At 41.1% G+C, this 20,132-nt stretch overlaps 1 protein-coding gene across 1 annotated transcript in view; it reads left to right on the top strand.

Annotated features, from left to right (window-relative positions):
- The first annotated feature begins 658 nt into the window (after window positions 1-658).
- Window positions 659-20,132, top strand: part of arhgap22b (Rho GTPase activating protein 22b) — a 44,058-nt gene continuing 24,584 nt past the window's right edge. Inside the window, exons 1-3 of the mRNA XM_085465695.1 lie at window positions 659-728; window positions 3,828-4,027; window positions 8,428-8,515. Of these exons, the coding sequence (XP_085321821.1) occupies window positions 665-728; window positions 3,828-4,027; window positions 8,428-8,515 (352 nt within the window). The 5' untranslated portion in view covers window positions 659-664. The remainder of the gene's footprint in view (window positions 729-3,827; window positions 4,028-8,427; window positions 8,516-20,132) is intronic.

Genomic DNA, 20,132 nt, shown 5'->3' with positions numbered 1-20,132 from the left:
CTGGACAGATAAATATAATTATTGGTAAATAGCACAAAAAATATGTTTTTTAAAGTGATCTACAGTATATGGACTTTTTTTTTTTTAACAATTTCCTTTTAACCAGCTTCAATTTTCATGATATCGTAACTGGATATGTAGCCAATCCATCAGGTATTCCTTGATATACATACAATTATTCCGTGACAGTGAAATAACATGATGCATTCTCTCAGTTACATAAGTTATCATCAGAGAAGTCATGATGGACAATAATGGGTATATTGTACTGCACAAAGTCATCCATGATGATGAGCCCTTGCAATTTGACTCAGCGCTTCCATAACCACACTGAATTGCAGTGATTGTGTATAAAGTGCACTTTTACAGCAAAATGGCCTTTTTTCCTTCATTGTAGTTGATAGTTGTAGAAGTGACCACAGACCAGCTCCACCCAAACCAAGGAACGTCTGAATCACTCTGAATAGAAGGTCCAAATTGGCACAGTGGGTAGTTGTGCTTGATACGCACACACACACACATGCACACACACACAAATCAAAAATCAGTTGTGAGTCAGGCGTGAATCATCGCCCTGCGTATGTTCCATTGAGTCCAAGATCCAGGCAGCTTATGTGTTGAACAGTGGTCCTCTTTTATGGGAGCAGTGGCAGGTTGAGGAGCGATGGAAAGGCAAGAGGGACGGGATGTGGTGCGAAAAAGGAGAGGTGTTAAAAAGGACAGGGAAGGTGAGTTACACAACTGCAATACAACTGCAATTTGTTAGTTGTAGCGATGATCCCAGTCAGGGTAAGACTGATTTGTTTACACCGCTGATGCTGCCCACATGAGACACTTCACCATGTCGAAATATCCAGCTGACCTGTGCAGGGGTTGTGCTATCACATTTGTGTAGTCAAGGCAACACTGGACAACCAAAACATCAAAGAATAGTGACAGCTAAGGAAAGCATAGCTTAGGATTCAAAAGAAAACTAGAGATCTACAAAGTAAAATGATATAAGAGAGATTCAAGTTATGCTTCTTCTGCTAAATATTAACTGGTTAGAGAAAAAGCCAGCTGCAGAAGAGTCTCTTGTTCAAAACAATAACAGATAACCCTATGCTTTGCAGTGCTTCAAATTGACTTCTCATGAAAAATGAAAATTATTTTACATGTAAAAGATTATATGCAGCCAATTAAAGTTTAGCTGTAATTCAAAAATTAGTTACCGTGCCAGTTTGATAACAAAACTGTCCTTTAAATGCATGTGCGCTGGGTGCTCTTTGATTCAAAAGACGAGAAGAATTAGAGCGAGTCAAAGTACGAGAAATGGAGGGTGTCGGGCAGAGGAGTGAAAATAAAGAGCCAGGGGAGACGGGAACTGTTAGCAGTGAAAAAGAAAGAAAGCCAATCTAGAGGAGAGAGGTAAATCATAAAGAGAGGTGAGTCTGCTGATATTAAAGCTTTTTAAAATATGTTATAATTACTTTAAAATGATTCAAAATGAACTCAACAGCAGAATGTGGAGAAATAAAGAGTCTGACCAAATTTCAAAGTTGTCTTGCATAACGTTGCAGAAATATTGACCCATAACAAGCAGCTAGTCCCAACCAGACCCTTGTAATCTGTCTTCGTAGCTTAAGAGGTGATAATGAGTCCATGGGTAGCACTGCCCACACTGCATATGATGAGCTTGTGTTATTAATGGCAGCCAAAGGAGACGGCTCTTTGCAAAAAAGGTATTTATTTTTATGTTTAACTAGCAACGCTGCCTCTATCCTCCTCAGTAAGTTGTGGGTCGGTACTGACAGACTGAATGCATCTGATTCCTTCTTTTGCAAGAGCAACTGTCTAAACAGAGATGTGGAAAAAGAGTGTTCCATGTATGAAAACATGAAATAAAGGAAAACGTCACTTCATATTAAAATGGAAAATGGGAAAATGTTACTTAGTCAGTGGCTCTGGCTCTACTGAGCCCTCAGATTCACTCCCCATCCCTAAACTGGTTATCTTTCCTCATGAGTCATGTGTCAATGTGACCATATAAATAAATCCCAATTAGAGGCACTCTCCATGACTTCAAGAGTCTTTTGAAAGAAAACCATCTAGAGCAATACGTGAATTCGTGCCAATCTTTAGTGTTTTGGAAAAAACTGAAGTCATAGGTGATTACAGTCACCTGACCAGAAGGCTTACCTTACTTTACTCTACAATAGTGGAGTATACCACTACAAAAGCATTCTAGTAATAAGCTGCTCTCCCTTGTGGGTTGCTGTTAATAGACTGTATATTATTATCTTACATATTACAATGCCCTGAGCAGCAGCCCAAACACTAGCACCACGATGCAGTACTCTGTATCTGCCGCCAGTGTTTTCCAAATATCTGCACAAACATTCAGAATAAAGGAGCAAGCTAACAATGAAAAGCTGGATTAAACAAAAAGGGTAATATGACACCACACTTTGTTGAAACCAGGGAACATGAATAATGCTTGGTCACTGGCAAAAAGGCTAAATTGCACAATCATAATGAAAGCCACACACTGAAGCAAATTTCAAACTGAATCCAACCAAGTTAAAGTCACAGCTGCACTAGCAAATTATTCTTGCAGTTTAGGCAGCATTTGTGTGCTCTCTAAAACCTTCTTATTAAAGAATGCAGACAGGACAGCATTAGACACAGAGTGGAAAAAAGATACCACTTTAAGGTAATATATTACTGAATATATATTACTGATATATATTAAAGAGGTTTCCACAGCAAGCCTGGACCCAGTTTGCATAAAAAAAATAGTGGGCCACACCACGTCTGTCAGAATCAACAGGCTTTTCAGGGTGTCAAAACAGGCTGTAATGTGCAATAAAAATGATATGAGCCATGTTCGTTAAGCTCAATGTATAGGCTGAAGGTAAAGATGTGGGACAATAAAAAAGAATAAAAATTGATTTTCTTCCCCTTCCATGCCTCAGTGCCATCGATTCCATGTATACGTGTGTGTGTGTGTGTGTGTGTCTGAGGTATGTGGGGGGGCAAAGAACACACACCAGCAGGGAGGATGTCAGCAGAATTGATTGCTCTAAATAATACATGATCATCAAATAGCCTTTCACTAGTTTGCCCCAGGTTTATTTATCTGTGCCAAACCTTTTTGTAAGTGTGTAAAAATAATGTATCCTTTAGCGTCTGATGAAAACACACCTCAGTGTAGCGTCACGCTCCTTTATGTCTACAGAAGTTTTATTTAAATGTCAGTGCAATAACTACAAAAATGACATTATTTAACCGCTGATGTCATACCAGGAAAATCTGAGTACCTCGGTAGCTATAAAGCTGCCACACACTCCCTTTTAAAACCCATCTTTGACTTGAGCTCAGGTTACACACATTTATTGAGGAGCATTCAGTCAGCCAGTCAGTCCCATGTGGTCCTATTATCTGAGCTCAAAAGCCTCAGCTATTCTGCTGGGTTGTACCTCTGCACAATAAGTCTATTCCAAGGACCTCTGAAATTGAAGGGGGGGTATCCCTGTCACCCGAGGCTATGCATGGTGTGGGTCTGTGTGGGTGTGTGTGTGTTTTTCCCCTTAGTTTTTGTGTCTGCTGCCTCTCTGCAGTCCCATTCCCTTTTATGTGGAGCAGCCTGGGTTAAAAGGCTGTCATGACTAAAGCCCCTGGTAGAGCACTATGTGCATTCAGGATAAAAAAAGAGGGACAACATACACCTACTAGAACACAAACAATAAGACAAATGGTAAATAAATCAAAACAAACAATATCCTTTGCTTTCAGCTGCTTGTGTATAAGCCTAAAAAATATGCTGTGTGTTGTGTATGTGTCATCAGCCAGGTCAAAGAGCATGGTGATGAGCGAGGTGTCGCGAGGATCGTGCCGCCCAGCCTCCCCGAGCCTCCACGAGGGGGCTCTGAAGGCGGGGTGGCTGAAGAAGCAGCGCAGCATCATGAAGAACTGGCAGCTGCGCTGGTTCGTGCTGCGCTCGGACCAGCTCTACTTCTACAAAGACGAGGAAGAAACCAAACCGCAGGTAATATTTCAGCCACGTTCACACACAACGGAAAACAGTCAGAGGGTGGCGAAATTAAAAGCTGGAGCACTGCTCTTTGGCCGGCGTGATTATATTTACATAATGAGGTGCAGCTTCCTTTTGGAGGACGGGACAGCTGAGTCATGCAGCTCAAACATATGGAGTTTAATGTGCAGCTGAATACATGAGAAACCTTCATGTAAATGATTTGATCTGAAGCTTTTGTTCAGTCTGAGTGTCTGAGTGAGGGAAGGGGAAAAAACTAATTTAGGTCTTTCAAATCAAAGCATGAGCAGCTCACGCGGCAGAGCAAATTGCCCATTAATTAAAGAAACTCTTGTTGATCCCTAAGTACTCTCGAGCAAGCCCTGTTTTCCTCTGACGTCATCTCTGTAAACGACTTTGTTCCCAAACATTTTTTCTGTATCATTGGAACTGATTGCAGTTTTGCCAAACAGCACGTTGAGCCATTACCTCAAGAAAAAATTATCCTAATTCCCATCTGTGAGAAATCTGCTTGTTTTAAGTCACTCTACAGTTGAGCACTGGACTTAAACCCACCTTAAACATTCATTCATTCCATTTATTGGCTACTTGGGGGCAATAGAGAGGTTTATGAAGTAAACAGGCTACTTAGTTTTAATGTTACTCTTTCTGGGTCACAAAATAAACTTTTAAGATATTTTCAGGCAAGAATGTAGCTGTGTAAATTTCAAATAACTGCTCGATTTATGAAGACATCACATATATAAGTGCTCCAACGTTTTTGGAGATGTCTGTTACCCACATATATGTGGGTAACATTATATGTGGCTCAGTATTTCATTTTCAGATTTTTAACATTTCTTTAGGGGTGGGAAAAATGCAACATATAACAACATATATCAATATCACTTCTTCTTGAGCACCTTATGCAGCTGCACTAGGCAGATACTGCCACTACAAATGATTACATTTGAATAAAGCAATAAATATAAAGCAATAAACTAACAGTAATAAATCAAAGACACACTGAAGATACGCAGAAAAAACATTTATCCCTATTTATCCCTAAAAACTTGAACAATGACTAATAAAAGTGCAGAGTGCAATAAGGCACATTCTTAAAGCTTATATTTATCCAATATTATTATTTATATTTGCTAAACACCTCATTTTTTTACATTTACATGTAAGTAAGTAACAAATTCCAATTCTGCCTCCTCATGGTTCTCATAGTTAAAAACATCAAGGCTTGGAGCTAATTATGTACAATGAGTGACCGCTACCAACAGTAACACTGCGTGTGCTTTATTGCTGTCAGATGAAAACACTCAGCTGTAATGATAACTCACCACACTCAGCAGACGCTTCAGTGCATTAGTACAAACAGCAGGGCAGCGTGTGACGCCTGTCTTCCTACTGCATTAGTACATCATTGTAAAATTGTCTACAGAGTAAACCTCCAATCAATCCCATTGCTTCTTTGTTGAACTGTGGCAAACAGCTGACTCACATTTTCCCACTCTGCATTCCTACAAAACACAAACACACACACACTTATATCGAATACTTTTAGGTGGAGATTCAGTGAAGCTAATAGGTTTAGTTGTAGATGCAACAAGGAGTGATGTAATCCAACAATAAAAGACAGAAGGTTCATGATTGACTGATGCCCACACACACACACACACACACACACACACACACACTGACGTGTTCCCCACTTCTCTGTCTCCAATTTTGAGGAGAAAAAATGACAGTCTTTAATCAGAGCTTGCCAATACTCATCCAGCTCATATTGATTCGCAACTTCCAAGGGATTCAAGTCACATGTGCTGAGTGTGGCTGACTGCACACGCGCACACACACAACACACACACACACCATCACAAACCCACTCATGCATGCACACCCTCTGAGTTGTGTGAGAAACTGTGATTCTGGCCTTTTTTTTTAACCCTCTCATCTCTTAATCAATAGGAAACCCGAGGCCGGGAGTGTGGTCGGAGGTGGAGGTGTGGGTGGGGAGGGTGTTGCGAACAGAACATGACTGCCCCACTACCAAGATGAAAGGATGTGATAATTGGTAGCAGGGAAGGCAGCGCTGGATGAGGATCTATGGGGGTTTTCTTTTCCTTTTCATCGTGTGTGTTGGTCTGGGGGGGTGGAATACACTGCTGAACAAACAGAGTCCAGTTATCTGGCGGTACACAAAGGGCACCACCATCACACAACCATGACTCTGGTTGTAATACACAAAACCTTTGACAAAATAAACAAAAAAAGCTTAAAAACAGCTTAAACTTAAAGTTTATATTTGGTTTTGTTTTGATTTGATTCATGCCCAACCCCATCACTTACTGCTTTCATATGATTTTCGATTTTTTCAGCCTGACATTATGGTGCTCCGAAACCTTGGCAGCATCAGCATTGTACATGGCTTTCTGTTCCAGTAATTCTTTACTGCTCCTTCGTTTCTTGCTTTACGTCCACTTCTGGCACCGATTACTTTTAAGAGGCGTGCGTCTATAGACCTGGGCATGGCACGCGCCAAACAGGACGAGTCTGGGGTGCTTCAGGTCCAGATCTAGGCACACGGTACCGATCAACAGCACTGCGTAATGTCCATGAGTAACAATGCGCTAGCTGTTCATGTTGCACTGTTGCCAACGTGAGATAAAAGTGTGAACAAACCTCGAGAGGCCAGGCTAGAATAATAACTGACTGACATTCGTGTACAAACGAGGTTAAAGTAGGCGTGGCCGCATCTGTTTGCAGCTGCTTTGAAGCTCTTACATGTGCGCACAGTTCCCGTATCATTGGTTAAAATGCAGGGAAGGACAAACAGTGCTATCTAGCCTACTTTTCTGCGTGATTTGTGTTCTCGGGTTACGTGTTGCCTTTTCTTAGTCATTCATCCCCAGCCAGCTACTTGTGTTATTCTGAGCACATAGCACCCTTGGGACACCCATCCTGCCCTGCCCCTGTGCTCTATCCATCCACAGCTTCCACCCCTTTCCATTTGTTGCCATGGCGACTAATGCTGGCGACAGCCCGGCCCTCAGGCTGAGGCTGTTTGGCAGACTCTTCTGCCTGTTTGATGGAGGATGCCAGTGTGGAGATTAACGGGGCCGACCTACAGACGCTGGCATCTCTTCACAGCTCACTTGGCCCTAAGTTCTCGGGGCTAAATGGGTATTGATCTGGATAATGTATTCTGATAATCTGTGTGGGTCCCTGTTCAATCACAGGAGTAGCTGCTTAAATTTTTAGAGGGGCTAAGAGGTGAGTAATAAGGAGGGAGGAAACAGGAGGTGGGGGGGTGAGAGTAGGCAACTAAGTCAGACTCAAGCCCGTCATGCACACATTTTATTACGATGTAATGGCAAAAACAGGCAATCTTGCAGAATCCGAGTAACTCTGTGCGCTATTTTGTGGTTCATTTGGGGCTGCTTTTGGAATCAGTCACACCCAGTCCTCAGGTTTGCAGAGTCGGTTATTGACAAAGGACTGAAGATCTTTTCTTAGACATGGTCAATCACTCCAGATCAATCAGCCAGGGACGCCTCTTTGAGCAGGTCAGGGCATGGCACACTTGCCCAAGCACAATTTGCAGCAATCCCAAAAGAATCGGGCACTGTTGGTCCAGCATGCTTGGCCACACTTTGGATTGCCTAATGGGAGTACCCTCAGTCTTAATATCATTCCAAATGGCGTGCCAAATTTCAACTTAAAAAGATCATCAATGATGACTTAGACCTAACAGAGTTAAACCATAACCCTTGAAAACATGACACAGGTTTGGGTTTAGACCTCAGAGGGTTACGCAGGTACTAGCTGTACCTGTCTGTCAAATGATCTTAAAATTAGCCTGGAGTTTCCACCATATCCTGCCAGAATAACTGAGAGTTTAGTTAGGAATAGAGACCACAAGCAAACTATTTGGAAGCTGTGATAACACGTTGGCAGAGGTGACTGAAAACAGAGAACACCAATAATCAATGCAGAGCTCGAGAGAGGGTGTCACCACTGCAGGGAGTCAAGTGGGGCACAAAAACAGATTTTATCACAGGCTTGGACTCATTTGCATCCTAAACATTGGCCATAGATAAGGTTACCTGTTAAAATAAGATTTTCATAAACTACCAACTGACCGAGTGTTTCGTCACAGAAGCCAGGAAATTTACATCCATCACAGGTCATGTTGTAGGTCACGGTCACTCCAAACCACAAGTGTTTATCTCAGTGTGCCCAGCTCCTCATATTTGTCTTTCTTTCTTTCTTTAGCCAGTTTTCTGGAAAGTTACAGTAAAATATAAGTAAAAAGTCGAGAAACTAGTGAAAGTGGAGAAAAGACAAAGGAAATCGATGCTTCTGTGGTGGGAAACTATTTGTAAGCTTCTTCCTGTACGTTTCAGGGCTGTATACCACTGCAGGGATGCCTGGTCAATGAACTCACAGCTAATCCAGACGAACCAGGAAGGCACCTGTTTGAGATCGTACCAGGTGAGATCCCTTATTCTCTGCACCCTTATCACAAAAACCTGCAGGTTTCCCATTGTGCGTTTATCTCTGTGCTGACCGTCTGAGCCAAAAATGTAATATCCTGTTTTATGGTGAGCGATGCAAATATCTGAAGTCACGTGACCACAGATTAGATACAGGAAGCAGCAAGGAATTCCCATCAGTTGCTAGTTTGCATGACATTAATTTCACTGAGCTTCCTTTTGTATTAAAAAAGAACCTGTAAAATAATTTTACTCTCTCCTAGCTGTTATAGTTAGCATTAAATTTGCTATTCACCATCTCATATCGCCTCACATACCTACTCGTATGCATTGTGCCTGGACTCTATTTATTCTTTAGTTCCTACTCTGTTTGCTAACACTAGAGAGCGCTGTTGTCCACAGTGTCTGCCTCCTTGTCTTGCGTCTCTTGACCTCAGTGCTGGCAGTTCCAGTGTTGTATTTCTAGCTTGTGGCGTGTGAGCATGAAAGTCAATTACTGTGTGAGCGTAACATAAAATAAGACAGAGAACAGCCTCGCCCTCCATCATGCTGTTGCTCTGAGACCGTAGATTTCAGGACTGTTAGTGAGCCGTCATGCTTCAAACACAGAAGCACTGCCTGTGGCCAACTGGTCTAGCTAGATTGACCTCACATGGCTTTCCAAGGTTTCACTCAATCAATACAACACATTTTATTGTCATGAAGGTGAAGTTTGTCATAATACTTAACCTTTTGTGTAACAGATTAAAATAATACCATCTCTGAGCAGCAGTTTAAAGTGTATATTAAGACATATCTAAGAAGATATGAGTATAAAAATGGGCCACAACTAAACAGCCACAGAGCTACAGGTATAATCTCTAAATCGGGTTGTCTAATCCAGCGGTCTCCAACCTTTTTTGCGTCACGGACCGGTTTATGCCCGACAATATTTTCACGGACCGGCCTTTAAGGTGTCGCGGATAAATACAACAAAATAAAACTAGTACCGGTACCGAAAAAAAGAAGATTTATTCATAACACATGACCCAAAGACCCAGGAAAATCGAGTTAACGAAAAAACGATAACAAAATAACGCTAAAAACCGATAAAAACCCTGAAAACCATACATTTTACACCTGAGCCTCAACTCTCGCGGCCCGGTACCAAACGACTCACGGACCGGTACCGGTCCAAGGCCCGGGGGTTGGGGACCGCTGCTCTAATCCATACTGCAAATGACCTCTGTAATAGTTTGACTGTTTATTACACATTCTGTGGTGTTTGCTTGGAGATCCTTTCTTCTGTTTAGACTGGCCGACAGGCTTGTGAGTGTCTATGTGGTTTGTTTAAGGCCAGTCAATATCGCAGACGGGTGTGAACCCCAGAAAAGTCTTAAGAACCCCGACATGTGAGTGGACTGTAAGAAGCACAGAAGGCAGGAGAAGAGTGTAAAGAAAGAGGAGAGGAGGAGGTCAGTCAAAGGAGACAAATATAATTTAGAAGGATGCAGGAACCACAAGACTCCAAAGAAATTCAGTTCATGTTAGGTGTATACATGCTGAGTGTGGAAGTTAGTCACATCCACAGTCCACATCCTGCCGGATTCTAACTGTAATAAAAGCTTATCGGGATCAGTCTGTATAAGTTATGTTTTCCCTCCTGTCCATAATTTATGACGACTCCATCTGCTGTTTACATCACGTTAGATTTGTTGTCTGCTCAGCGCAGAAGCACGTGTTAGCATGCCCTTTCTTCCTCCAGCCTGTAATCGGCTTAGTGTGATGAAGGTTTACACGCTCCCGTTAATATGAAATGAATAGGCTTGGAGATTTGAGTCTGTACCTTGTGTTAAAATGATGCTTCCTCTCATTTCTAAAGCAATCATTAATGTGTCTGGCCATGTGTGCAGCCAATTTCACAGAGCGGTCCCTCTTGAAACATACAATAATGAGCTCACTGAACAGTGATTCGCCACTATAACATATACAGTGGAGTGCCGTGTTGCTATGTTGTAGTCTCTGTTATACAATAAACAGGATTTTTGTCTTTTGTAAAATTTACATTTGCATACGTTTACATAGAGCAGAGACCTAAAAATGTTAATCTGTTAGTTAATTAGGTGGCAGCTAATTTTTTTAAGGGTATTTTTATTGTGCGTTTCCTAATTTTCAGTCATATTCTATATAAATGGGCTAGTATAGCACTTTCCTACTCACTCTGAGCACTGAAAATGCTTTCCATAATTTTGCCATAATTTCCTTAGGGATTATTAAAGTATTCTGATTCTAAGCAATTACACACACACATATATATGTGTATATATATGTAAGATGCTCACATCAGCCACACAGATCTGGTTGTGAGCGCAACAGCCTCACCCACCTGGAGTTCAAATGTTCTTTTAGTGAGGGACAGCCAATCAGAAGAAACCTGGATTCAAAGGGGTGGGGTGGCCTCATGGGGGATTTATGTTCCCACGTTGATAGTTGGGCCTGTAAAGCATAGGATCAGGACCTTTAACCTTCAGAAGTCTAAAGCCTTGATTTTCCTCCACTGCAGACAGCTGGAGACCTGATTGCAGAGTAGTCATTTCTGTTATATTTCTTTGAAGTCCACCACCCGGGGAGCATGTGTAGTTTGTCCATTGTAACGGAAATTCTCCGCAGACAAGTCTATGTGGTCACAAAAACCAAGGAAGCATGTGGTCCGCACGGACCCTCATCGCCCAATGACAAAATTTACATAACTAAGACCCTCTAATGGACTTGCAAATATAGAAAGTATAATCATCAAAGAAAACCCTAACGCTAGCCCTACCTCTAATTCCAGGCAAGCAGATTTTTTTGTTGAGCTGGAAATCAGGGAACAAAGAAAACCTCAGAATATGAGGTTAGAGTATGGGTAGGGCTAGCATCAACACCTATGATGATTTACAGTTCAGAGGGTTAAATGGGAAGGGTTAACAAGCTTGTTTCAGGTAGAAGATGACCTGAGGGGCTGCATTATTGCCCAATATGTAATAAAGATGAACTGAATCAAACATATTTTATGGTCAAATTATTGTCAGTATCCATAGTTTTTTTTCAGTTTTTATGATTTGTACACAAACAGATTTGAGAAAAAGACAAACAGATTGCAGCCCAAATTCACTCTCCCGTTTAAAATGGTTAAATAGTGCATGGATCTCTATGTTCCCTCACATTAGGTTCACCTTTTATTTCTGGCTGGAAAATGAATCATTTGTATGTAAAGGTTTAAAAGTGAACCATTTTGAACTACATCTGTTTGCAACAGGCAGTCATGAGCAGCAGTGCAACCCACACGCACTGCAGCTGTTTGGGACTTCTGCACTGGTAACCCCTCGATATGAGGTCAGACCAGAAATGAAGGTGGGGACTTTTCTATCAGTGCTGATAAATCAGCACCTGGTTTTCCTTCACTTTCAGCACTCTTTTGTCTGCTGTAATAGTAGCCTTGTCTTTCAAGGGAGCCCAGAGACCTTGGCTTTTCATCTGGGTCATGTCATTGACTGATAGACTCTGCTCTGGCAAGATTACGTTTGTGTGTGTGTGTGTGTGTGTGTGTGTCTGGCTGCAGAGTAAATCTACTGGTCATTCTTTTTTGTGGTGCTAAGTAGCCAACCGTATTGGAAAAGGTAGACACAAGGCAGACACTAGCAACACAATAACCCCCATGCAAGCAAGCAAGTGCTGCTGAATGGTTTTCAGTGTTTGACAAATGTGAAACATCAAAGTCATAACCAGCCTGCATTTATCCTGCATCTCTGCAGACAGCCCTCTCTTAAATATCACTTGAGTGGAAGCAGAAAAAACACCAAATTCCTTTTGGCATTTGTCTGAAATAACATGAGTAGTTCTGCATGCCTGCAATTAAAAACTGGGCTTCTATTATGTTTTTTTTTTTTTTTAAATCAGTGTGTACTCGAGACAAAGCTAGCAGCGCACCCAAACAAAGCCGATTCAACAGTCATGTGCCTGAGTCTGAATTGAGCTTGTCTTAAAGCCTACAGGCATGAGGGAAATAAGCAAATAAGTAGATATCTTAAATTATTCTTTTTTAACTTAACGGCTGGCTCGGGGATATTAACCCTTTATTCTGGCGGTGCGGCGCAATGATAAGCCACCTGGACAAGAGCACATGCAATTGCGGTGTGCAAATGTGATAGCTTCTGCTGTGGACTAGTTGCTCACACAGTACATCACCCATGGATGAATAATACACACAGACACACACACATAGGATTTTTGTGTGTTTGAAAAGCCATTTTGCCTCATATGGCAACCCTAAATGTCTGACTGCAAGTAAAGAACCAGTTCTCTTTACACTTTGACCTTTGTAACATTAACACAGCTACATGTTGGGTCCCATGTTGATTCTCTCTGACTTTAAATGAGTCAGATGCATGCAAGATGCATCACATTAACAGTATTTTATAGCAGCGGGTATGAAAAATATGCTTGTGTTTTCTTTTTTGCTTCTTTTCTGTCAACAGAATACATGGTCACATATTGGCTGGTTAAATTGCTCAAGAGACATTTTACAAGACAGAACAACACATCTTCCTAAAGTTTTCTGAAATTGCAACCAGCTTCAGAAATGTCTAGAATAGTTTGTAAAAGGGATATGTATCAGTAACATGTTTTTTGTTCTGTCTCATTTAAGGAAGAATCTGTCTCACAGAGCCTGATAGGAACTGCCCCGTTTCTCTTTGTATATGTGTGTGTATATGTGTGTGTGTGTGTGTGTGTGTACGGGTTTGTTTGACAAAGACTGGAGGACAGCCCATCTCCCAGATACTGCACACTCAGAAAGAGAGAGAGAGAGAGAGACTTGTTACACTCCTCCTCAGGGATTTGCTTCTCCTCAGGGGGGCTGAGGGAACGGACCTGCTGCCCACACTGCTGAATGTGAGAGACAGGAAGAGAGGAGTGAATGGAAGGGCAGAATAAACGAGTGAGGAGTAAGAGGCTGGGGTCATTTGACGGGGTTTAGTTTCCGCTGGCATCGAGCATGCCTCGCTGGCAGGTTCTGGCCATCGGTGCTACCTGCGTACTGATCTGCTTCCAAACGGACTCGGTGGTGGCGGAGGAGCCACTCCTTCGAGCTCTAGCTTTAGGCCGGAGGCAGCGCCTGCCCCAGCCCACGCCGCTCACTCAGCCATGGGGCCGGTCTGCTGTAAACCGGACAGACTGAAGAAACAACATCTCCAAGGTAACGGGAAACAGATGCTGGAGATTTTTTACAAGTGTAGTAGACAGTGAGGTGGAGCGGCCGAGCAGCTTTGAGACTGTCAGATTTACAGCATGTTTAGAACTTTTATTTATGGAGCTTTTTTTTCACAGATTTAACATGACCGCCCTGTCCTCCTGCCCCACAAAGAACACTTTTAACGGATGGTGTTTTTTTAAAATTTCTATGCCTCAACAAGAGCAATTATATGAAAAGCTTTGCTGCAAAATGTGAATACAAAAGAGAATGACATGCTGACTACTTTGCAGAAAAGCACTGAGCTGGCTAATTCCTGTCTAACAACTTTTCTTTTAGTTTAATCCACTCATATTTTCACACTGCAGTATACTGACTTGTTGAACTTCTTCCCTTCTGTTTTAGGTAAAGTGGTTTTATACCCTTATGAGCAAATTAATGTCTCTTGGCAGTTACTTGCATGACTGAGAGGTCACTTGCACACAGCTACTAGCAAATTACAGCTGTTCCTGTGCTGTAATGCATGTTTGGAGAATACAATAGTTCTACTTTGTGGTTACAAGGGTATCTGTGTCTTTGGTTATGGTTAGCACTGCTACAGTCTGTAATAGATTGTCAAACTATAGATATCTGTAGATAGAAAGCCTATGGCATTTGACCCACTCATTTTGGACTACACATTTTGAAGGTTTGATGTTAGTGTTTTGGTTGCTGGCACGTGGATTTCATGGAACCAGAAGCTTATATGGAAGAAAAAGTGGAGTGCTAAGTCCAGGTAGCTTTGTGGAAAAGTTATTGCATTCAACCCCCTGTAAAGTTCTTATGAAGCAGGAAACCACCCATAGGCTGTAAACATTCTTGTTAATGCTCAAAAGTTAGGCGTTCTAACGAGACCGTCTGTTGGGAGTTACTTGCTTTCTGGTGCCTCAAGTGGCCACTAGAGGGCGTGCAGTCTTTCAGGAACTTCATTTTTAAGTTTCAGAGGCTGCCACTTGGTCATACCACTATTTGATCTCGTAGCCATCACTCACTGTATAGTTGGTACAACATATCAGGAAGCAGAACCTGTTGTGTAATCTATTTTTATTGTTTTTATTGTTTCCCTTTCTTGGTCACTCATTCATTTGGAGCCTATCCCAGGTCAAGAAGCAGGGTACACCCTGGACAGGTCGCCAGTCTGTCACAGGGCTGACACATAGACACAGTTACCAATTAACCTAACCCCACTAACTTCATGTCTTTGGGAGGAAGCCGGAGTACCCGGAAAGACCCCATGCACACAGCTCCATATGTCCATTCCTGGAGTAGAGTAACTTCAGAGTAACTATAGTAACTAACAGAGTAACTTTATATGATTTCCCTTAAAAAAAAAAACTTGACCTGCTTATCTTACACCAACCCTTTATGCAGTTCCTTAGTTCATCCACTATCTGAAACAAGCTGCTCATGCTCTTTAACCGCTCCCTCTCAAAAACCCACATTCTTCTGATTGTCCAGTTTCTGGAAGCTTACTGAGGGGCAGTATCCAGATTTATAAGCTTTACTTTTTATATTTTGCAGGTATGTTGCGGCTGAATCAGATGATGACACAAGTATATTACCTGTATTTCTTATTATTTGAAAACCTTTAATGCAAACATACTGAAACGTCTTTTGCTTGTTTGCTGTAACAAATAATAGTGTTACTTTTCCTGTCAATTAATTACATTTCAAACGATTTTTAAATGATAGGTAATTGATACATTTTTTTAAGCAACTTCATAGATGGGGGATGCCAGCAAAATAATTGTTCAATTTTGTTTAATAAGAAAACAGACAGCCAGTCCACAGGATAAAAATATAAGTGACATAAACAGGGCTGCACATAAGTGGTCCGCAGGTGCGCATTCGCTCTCTACATAAAACACGTGCACTAGATAAGACGTTGCAACGCACGTTTGCGTACATAAGATTTTCTGGAGGAGGACAGACCTTTGTTTAGAACTCCTAAAGATGTCGAAGAAGCAAGCTCCTTTAAGTAATTACTTTGGTGTTCCTCCACCTCCAAAGAAATGTCAGAAGAGTCCGAACCGCAAAAGAAGCGCGTATTCTCGGAAAAGTGGTTAGAGGAGGTGAGCTGGCTTCAAATAAATGATGAACGCACAAAGATGTGGTGCAGAATATGCTGTCTTTTGTGTTCACTTGTGTGCACCCCTGGACATAAATATACTTATGATGAGAAAGTAATGCACTACCTCAACTGAGTGCAGGTATCTCAACCTATTGTGACAGTTTACTAAGTTCTAACAGTAACTTCAGCTAGGAGAGCTCTTGTTTATACTCCTGTCCTCCTCCACTCATCCTTTCCACTCCTTATCGTTTATTCCACAGTGTCTATGAGCTTTGTGACATTTAAATACTGAAGCAGGATTTCTCCAGGGCGTATCTTCAATGGAATATACACAGGCACTCCTAACTCCTAACACTGCAGCTTTACGCATGTGCTCTGCAAACATTTATCCTCTTTGCAGGCTCAAATGTCAACCTCTGTCTCATGCCTGTGTGGAGCAACCAAAATCAAATTCATTGCAGGGAGCTGAAGAGGAAAACCCAGTCAGACGACTGTCTGCAGTAAACATTATCTTAACTGGCTGCAAATAGGATCTTTGTGTCGCTGGTCAATCCAGGCTTGGATGTTCCGATTTAAGTGGCTCTGTGTGTGTAGAGGAGATCTGGTAGCACTTTAATGTCCAAATCTCTTCTCTACATTTTTATCACCCCTCTTCTCCTGTGGACTTATTTACGACTCATGCTTCTATGACACTACAGATATTGCTCATTAATACAAGCAAGCTTGACAGTGAGTCTATTTCCTCACAGTATTCCCAGACAGTGGAGCATTTGTGATGACACGCCGCTGTGTATTGTTGATCATGGTAGTGTGAGTTTGAAAAGCTGGGTGACAATGGCACTTGGCTTTATAGCACCACTGTTTATATTTGGTTTCCCTTCTCACAACTAAATGACTGTAACAACAGTGACTGTGCAGCCACAGCCAATTGCCCACATCTAACCCTAATGCCCAAGTGCTGCTGAAGATCACATTTCACACATTTGAAAAACAAAAATAAGATGTTTGGTATTCTTATATCAACCTGGCGTCGCTCACTGTGACTCACACCGAGTTTACAGTACGATGTGATTTTCTTCCCCACATGTTTTCAGGCAGCTATGAGCTTTGCTAATGTTTTAGATCCCTCACTTCTTCTCTGGACCACAGTGTGGGTCACAGTGCAAAAGTACAAGCACCCAATAGGACAACTCTGCCATCTAGTGGTAAGAAACCCACATTTCTAAAGCACAGTGATTTTTCAACCTGGTTTATCCAAACGAAACAAGTTTAATACACAAAATTTAAAAATGGACATTTGCTGCTGTCAGAAATATTATAAAATATCTTTGATAAAATAAGATAATTTTCACTTTGAATTCACTAATGTCCCATCTAAATGTCTCATCTAGGGAGGGAAAAGAAAATCTGCTACCTTGTTCATCTTCAAATAACATTTTTTAAACCTTTAAACGATGTTGATATTTGAGCCTAAATTAAGACCTTCAATTTAAATTTAAAAAAGGAGTTTTCAAGAGATTGAGGGGTTATTTCAAAATGTGATTATGTTATTTATTTTTTTAATTGTTCAGAAGTTGGATGTGTGTGTGTGTGTGTGTGTGTGTGTGTGGGGGGGGGGGGGGGGTATCTTCAAGTGTCATTGTCTGTAAAATGTTCAGTTTGATGAATAAACTATACATTTAGATATCAACACCCTACCAGCAAAACTGTGGTTTCTCCAGTCCTTCAAATCAGCTCTTGTTCTTTGTTGTTACATCATGAGGCCATATATGGGCTCAAAATGTGGTCATAAATATTTTGTACTTGTAAAAAAGATTTGTATGTGTAAAGAGAATTTGTGTGTGCGTAAAAAAGATTTGTGTGTGCGTAAAAAAGATTTGTGTGTGCGTAAAAAAGATTTGTATGTGTAAAAAAGATTTGTGTGTGGACTTAGAAAAAAAAACCCTGCAAGTTACAAGTACGGATTTTTGACCCTATTTTTCTTCCCTTCATCTGATTGGTCAATGTCATGTCAATCACAAATGTAACAATCCAATCAGAGAACAGATGGGTTTGGCTGTCGAGGGGCGCTTTTTTTGAACTGCAGGTCTTTGAAGGGAATAAATGCCCTTTTACATGCCAACCCAGCGTTTTCCTTCATCACCACGAAGGAAAACAGTCTGTGGTCGTCCGAGTTTGGTGATTTTTATGTCACAGGTCTACGTGTTTAATACAGGGACTTCCACAGCCTTTTCAACAGCGCTGCGGACCGCGGGGTGGGGGCGGGCAGTGTTTTGGAAAGGACAGTCTTCATTACAAAGCTTTCTTCGTTATGAATTAGCATACATGTTTTTATTGAACATTTGAAGAACTAGCAAAAAAAACAAACTCTTGTAGAGGACATAAAGTCAGAGATAGAAAAGACAAGGAGCAGGTGCATCTAGTACAGAGCTGCTGCAAAAACCCATAGAGCCCAGCAGCCAGCGTAACAAATTCTAGATCCTTTGCTTTTAGTTAGCAGTTAGCATTAGCAGCGTATCCTGCATCCGATGTGAAAGGACTTTTATGCTGCGCACTGTGACTCACAGCAATGGTCCTGGGTCAGCCCTGACTTTGTGTTAAACTAATCCTAAAGTAATAATGGTATTTCTAACCACTGATATACCACAACTTTTTCCTTTCAACAGCTACTGAAAGTTAGGGGACCTAGCTGCTATCGGATATTTATATAGCGATCCTCCAGCTTCAAACGGTATCACCCTTCAAGGACCTGCAGTTCAAAAAAGCGCCCCTCCGACAGCCAAACCCATCTGTTCTCTGATTGGATTGTTACATTTGTGATTGACATGACATTAACCAATCAGATGAAGGGTAGAAAAATAGGGTCAAAAATCCGTACTTGTAACTTGCAGGGTTTTTTTTTCTAAGTCCACACACAAATCTTTTTTACACATACAAATCTTTTTTACACATACAAATCTTTTTTACGCACACACAAATTCTTTTTACACATACAAATCTTTTTTACACATACAAATCTTTTTTACGCACGCACAAATCTTTTTTACGCACACACAAATCTTTTTTACACATACAAATCTTTTTTACGCACACACAAATTCTTTTTACACATACAAATCTTTTTTACGCACACACAAATCTTTTTTACGCACACACAAATCTTTTTTACACATACAAATCTTTTTTACGCACACACAAATTCTTTTTACACATACAAATCTTTTTTACGCACACACAAATCTTTTTTACACATACAAATCTTTTTTACAAGTACAAAATATTTATGACCACATTTTGAGCCCATAGCCATATTCACAGAGTCACAGTACCAAAACCTATAACTATATACCTTTTCTAGATTTTAAAATGCCCTTAAAAATGAAATAAATAAATAAATAAATAAAAAGTAAATATCCAGCTCTTAGTCCAAGAGCACCTTTGGGATGTTTAGGACATTCAATCGACTAGCAGAGGAATTATCTTTCATTTGTACTGTTATTCACACAACCATTACCGTTCTGTCTCTGAGATACCCCGAGCAACATTGATAGATACCCTTTTAGCCAAAGATGCTAGTCTCAAAAGCACTGTGTCAAGGATCTGCAATACACTAGCTCCCAAGTAGGCTTTGAATACAGTTCTAGAACAAGAAACAAGAAACTGTATCTCCACTTTTAAGATTAGGCTTGAAACTTTCCTTTTTTGCTAAAGCTTGTTGTTAGTGCTGGATCAGGAAACCCTGAATCCTCCCCAGGGCTCTAGACTAACTTTTTGACATGGGCGCACCGGTACGCCTAACTTTAAAAATTTAGGCGTACCAGCACAAAAGTTAGGCGCACTCAAATTTTTCAACCGCATCGCTTAACACCGCAGTTTTACTTGTGCACTTTCTTTGGGGGGGAAGTCCATACAGACAATATTCATTTCTAAATTATTAACTAACAAACTTGTGCTTAAAGTGCTTTGTCAATATTGTAGAAAATGTTAAACTTAATCATCTCGGCCTCCTCTGACGACCTGTTTGCTGCTGTCTGTTGCTGAAAGGCAGTAGGGAGAGGGGACACTTGGGCAGTGCATTTATTGCAGCATATAATGTGTTTCCTGGATACACTGTGCTTTTTCAGCATTCAAAGATTGATGGCACCGTGTCAGAGCACTGGCTATGAATTTCAGACAGATCAGGCCTTAACTTAACAAAATTTATTTTCATCTTTTTTTATTACCCACAGCTACATCCACTTCTCTCAGGCGTAGGCTGCTCACTAGGGCTGGGTATCATCACTGATTTCTATAATC

This window comes from Copadichromis virginalis, linkage group LG8, assembly GCF_057382275.1.
Source record: "Copadichromis virginalis isolate Kocher_CV1m ecotype Utaka linkage group LG8, C_Virginalis_male_GT1.1, whole genome shotgun sequence".
NCBI lineage: Eukaryota > Metazoa > Chordata > Actinopteri > Cichliformes > Cichlidae > Copadichromis > Copadichromis virginalis.
This window is presented reverse-complemented; position numbering and strand designations above follow the sequence as displayed.